Raw genomic sequence first — 5,107 nt, forward strand, 5'->3', positions numbered from 1 at the left:
CTCCCTCCCCTCTGCCGCCGAGCCCTCCGCGGCCCATGGCTCCTCTGCCCAGCCCTCCTCTTCCAGGGCCACCACGACCTCGGATGCCACCTCTCCTCAGGCCCATCCTGGGCGAGATTCCTCGGCCTCCACGAAGCAAGCTCTGACCTTCAACCCAGAGGGGAATTCAAAGCAGAGAGTTGAGTTTTCAGCGGCCGACACGGGGGCCGCGGGGTGCGGAGGAGGCGGGAACGGGACCGACCTCGGAGCGGGAGTCCTCCTCTGAGCAGGGCTCTGGCTCCTCGGCCCCCACGCATGGCTCCCCGGGGCAACCCTCTCTGCCCCATGGACAGTCCTCTGCCCCCCATGGCTCCCCGAGCCCGGGCGCCCGCCGGCCGGCCCAAGCGTGCCTGGATGTTGCTTTTACCGAGGCGTTGTTTTAAGCTCTTCTGGAATAAAAGGGGTTTGGAGAGAGAAAGAAGTCATGCAGCATTCATCGACCACCACCGAAATGGGTCAAAACCACGTGGGGGGTTGGCTTCTAAAGATAAACCTGAGGGTGACCAGCTCCCTGCAGGAGATGCTTCAAAGGAAGACAATTAAATCTGCTCCGGGAGGGTGGATCTGGGAAGGTTGAACAGAGAACAAAGATCTCTCCTGGAACTGAGCGTCTGCACAACAAGTTCTCAGCTTGGGAAAGAAATTTACCCTCGCTGGAACAGCAGAACAACCAACCTTGGGCTATCTGGCTTTTGAAGCATTTTGGCTCATTTTTTGCCATGTCCAGCCACAAGACTCCAGGCTGGTGAGATACTGGCCCAGCCTGGTGGTGGAGTCACCATCCCTGGCAGTCAAACACCAGACCTGGTGCTTCAGGACATGGTTTAGTGGATGTGATGACCTCAGAGGTCTTTTCCAACCCTCACGATCCTATGACTCCATCTCACAGCCAGAGCTGGCCTCCTGGACCAGCTGCAGCAGCTCCTGTCCTAGCTGGCTAGGTCAGAACTGCTGCAGATCCCTCAGCTCAACCACCAGTTTACACCCCGTGCTGTCAACAAGGGCTGGTCCCAGTCTGGTCCCCCCAGAGCAGGCTACAGCCTGGAGATGATGAACCAATTCCTCTAAAATCAGTCTCTGCTGGAGCTATTAAGATTTTAGGTTTTATTGCCTCCCAGTTTAGGTCATAATTCATTTTTCCAACAGCAACAGCAGCCTGAACATTAGCCTTGCTTTTCTCCACAGCCAAAAGCATTTTTTACAGGGAAACAAAACCCCAGCAGGTTTACACCAACCCTCCTGTGCTCAGCCACGGAGGATGCAGAACACAACCCAAGAGCCCAGCACAAGCTGAGCTCTGCTGGAGCTCAGAGAGGTCCCTTCTGACCCACCAGGAGATCAATGCTCCCCAGCCCTGCTGGACAGAGGCTCAGAGAAGCTCCTGGTGATACCCAACAGAGCCCCTGTGAAAATCCAACCACAACTTCCAGCACAAGCTGCCATCTTCTGAGAGCAACCCAACGTAAACCAGGTTTCTGTCCAAGGCCCTTCCATGCAGCACAGACTCCAGAAAATCCCAAAGATGCCCCTATGCCCAACACACCAATCTGAAGAGCTAAACCAAGCCTAGTTCTTCCCTGAGGGGCCTCAACTCATCAAGCAGGAACTTCAGGCTTTCAATCCAGCTTCGCTCGCCGCTGGTCAAAGTCTTAACTTTTCTTTTTTAAGCAGAAACCCATTTCTCCTGCTGTTTCCAGAGCTTTTGTTTACCAGCTCTGCAAGGCACAGAGTCTATTTTCACAACCAAAATCTCCAGAGATCTTAAAGAGCAGCTGCATTCCACAATCAGCCTGTGAGGCAGGTTTAAATATTCCAGCTATGCAGGGAAGCAGCTCAGCCCAGGCACTTCCAGGGCTTTCTCCTCACGCACAGAATTAGATTTAACTCCTGATTTAACTCCTGCTGCAGTCACATCAACACAAACTCATCACACGGCTGCGAGGTGCAGCCCCACAGCTTTCAGTTTGGGTCCCACATGGACATTTTAAGCTCATCTTAACAGTTTTCCCGTTTAAGGATAAGTTTTAGCACTTACAGAACCCCTCTGTGGTCTGACAACGAGCAGGGCCCAGACAAACAGCTCCCTCTTGTGTGTTCCTGAGGTTTGTCGTTGAGATTTTGCTCCCCTAAGCCCAGAGCTAAAGAGAGATCAAAATCTAGCAGGTCTCAGAGCTGCTCTGCCCACAGCAGGTGATTTGAGGAACGCCTGCAATCCACTCCTCATCAACGTGGGACAACAAAGGCTCTTTAGATACAGAGAAAGTGACACTATGGCTTAAATCCAGGCCTGCATTTGCAAGCAAAAGAAAAACCACCCTGGTTCCTCTGATCCTGGCAGCCGGCTGCTCTTGAGGGAGGGCAGCAGGAGAGGGTGGAGCTGGGGATGGGAGCTAAGGGCTGGAAACCACCCACAGCCAGGGGAGCTGCAGCTAGACAGCGAGGTGAGGCACTCGGCAGATCCACCAACCCAGAATGAGAACACTTCTCTGAAAAAATAGAGAGGAGATATGAACAGCCAGCAAAAAAAAAAACCCCAAAAACCCACCAACTCAATAAGTTACAAAACGTTACTTATCTGAGGGTAAAAGTGGGATTTGCTGCAAGTCCCTCCTAGGTTTTTTTAACTTTGAGGAGTGTTTTCCAGACTCCAGCGTGTCCCAAAAAGCCACCGGCCGTGGGGCTGCCACGTTCTCTCACCTGTTTCAGCTTGAGGGCAGCCTGGACAGAAGGTCTGTTCTCCATCTGCTGGGCCAGTCTTCTGTTTCTGGCACTGGCCAGCTGCTGCTGCTGCTGCATGGTAGCCCGAATATTCACTGGCATCGGCTGTTTGTTCTTCAGCATGTTAGTAAAGCTTCAAGGTCGAATAAAACGGGTGTTTAAATAAAGCTTTATTACATACATTTACTGGCATTTCATGGTTCTCAAGACTGGATCTCCAGAGCCCAGGAACCTTTTAGGTAACGAGCGGCACTTAGGGCACGTCCCACGGGATTACGTGTTCCTTGTTTTCCACAAGTGTGCAAGGACTGGAAACTCAGGAATGATGTTGTGGATTAATTCAGAAGTGATAAAAGCTTTAGGTTACTGAACGGGAGAAATGGCAGAGGGATGAGAAGGAGCAATAAGCAGAGATGACCGTGACAGATGGGAGAGGACGTCACAGAGACAGGAAAGCAACCTGAAATCTGACTGTGATGGTCGAGTGAACCCTCAGAGATGGGAGGAAATAGTTTAAAACCAACGTCAGCTTGATGAGGAGACAGAACCTTAGGGAATGGAACTGGCCTGCAGCAACCCCTCAGCTTTCTGCTGTGGCCCAGGAGCTACAGTGCTGGGTAATGGTTGGATTCCATCATCTTAAAGGTCTCTTCCAACCAAAGTGATTCTATGACTCTACATGAGACTGCAAATGGGAACACTTGGAGGTGAGGAGTATGAACTGACCAAAATGAACGGGGCCAGGGAGGGCACCCCACAGCACATCTCACCTCACTGCCCAGCCTCCGGGGTAAGTCTGAGTACATGGGGCAAAGGAGGCTCAGGGGAGACCTTCTGGCTCTGCACAGCTCCTGACAGGAGCCTGGAGCTGGGCTGGGGGGCTCTTCTTCCAAGGAAGAAGCAACAGGACAAGAGGAAACAGCCTCAGGTTACCCCAGGGGAGATTTTAGTTGTCCCTGAGGAACAATTTCTTGCCCTGGAGGGTTGCCCAGGGCTGTGCCAGGCTGCCCAGGGCAGTGGTGGAGTCCCCACCCCTGGAGGGGTTCCCAAGCCGTGGAGCTGTGGTGCTGAGGGACACGGGGACCTGCCTGTGCTGGGGGAGTGGTTGAACTCCAAGACCCTAAAGATCCCTTCCAACCCAAACGATTCTGATTCACTGCAGCACCTGCTAGAGCAGGAACTGCACTCAAAAGGCTCCTCCATCCCAGGCTCAATGACACCAACAGCTAATCCCAGAGCCATTAGTAAGAACACAAAACGTGACAGCAGCATCACCGTTAGTGCCACCAGAGAAACATGGGGAAAAAAAAAGAACCAACAGAAGGACACTGAACAAGAGAAATCAAGACATCTAGAAGAAAGAGAGAGAAAGATGGAGATGAAGCAAAGCGTTTGCCTCTTACAAGGCCCAAAACATTGTTAAAGGGCCTTTGGGCTCGTTGAGGGGCCTGCTGCACGCCTCTTACAGGCCAGACCACAGGCACGTGTGTCTGCCTCGGACAAAGCAGCAAACCCACGGCAGCCTGGGGAACATGCTACCCTGGTGCTGCTAGATCAATGTAAAAAAAACATGTGGAAGAAAAAACAGGGAGGGCGTGAGGTTTTCTCTCTTTTGGGCTAGAACCCATCCCACCAGATTTAAGGGTCGGGTAGTTTTTTTTTTTAACATTAACCGCTAGGGATAAATCCCTCCGAAACATTTGCCCTTTTAACCTGGCCTTGGTTGTACCACACATTTGTTGCCATTTTTAAGACAAAGGTGCAAAGCCATCTGCTCGTTTTAGTGAGGTTAAAAGAGGGCAGAAACCCCGTTGGGTTTTTTTTTTTCTTTTTTTGGGCACTGGATAGTGATAATTAAGTAAAAAAAAAAAAAAAGTAATTTCTTATGAGCTGAAGCTGCTGTTGGCTTCCTCACCGCTCGTTCAGAGACATCTTGGTGGTGCTCTTTAGCACAACCTTCGGTGCTGACTGTGCAGCCATCTTCAGATCGAGAGAATCTGCAACACAAGAGCCACGTTGAACAGATAACACAAACATCTCACACCTATTAGACTAAATATTTCAAAAAAAACCCCGGGTGCTGGCTCATTTTGGGGAAAGAATTGAGAACGGGGCAGGTAACGGGCATCCTAGTCTCATTTTTACTAAGTTTTCCAGGCCAACGTCGTGATATAGCAGGTTTAATAAATCAGCCAGCTATGCTAACTCATCCTGGCTAAGAAATAGTTTTGTTAGAAAGCCAAAAATTTGACCCTTGCCAGGAGTCATGCTGCAAAAACACAGTCAAGATGTCAAACACACAAAAAAAACACGGTTAAGACACCCAAATGTCTTGTTTAGTGCAGCATGG

General features: G+C 50.9%; 1 protein-coding gene across 1 annotated transcript; it reads right to left on the reverse strand.

Moving 5' to 3' along the window:
* Positions 1–10: 10 nt before the first annotated feature.
* CHTOP (chromatin target of PRMT1) lies at positions 11–4,737 on the reverse strand (the record flags this gene model as incomplete). Its single annotated transcript, XM_008935121.1, has 4 exons — positions 4,673–4,737; positions 2,737–2,890; positions 242–428; positions 11–147 (listed from the first exon to the last, which is right to left on the reverse strand). Coding segments are annotated over exons 1-4 (543 nt in total), but the record flags the coding sequence as incomplete, so codon positions are not given.
* Between the last annotated feature and the right edge of the window lie 370 nt (positions 4,738–5,107).

The sequence above is a fragment of the Merops nubicus genome, unplaced genomic scaffold (assembly GCF_000691845.1).
Source record: "Merops nubicus isolate BGI_N331 unplaced genomic scaffold, ASM69184v1 scaffold43042, whole genome shotgun sequence".
Lineage (NCBI taxonomy): Eukaryota > Metazoa > Chordata > Aves > Coraciiformes > Meropidae > Merops > Merops nubicus.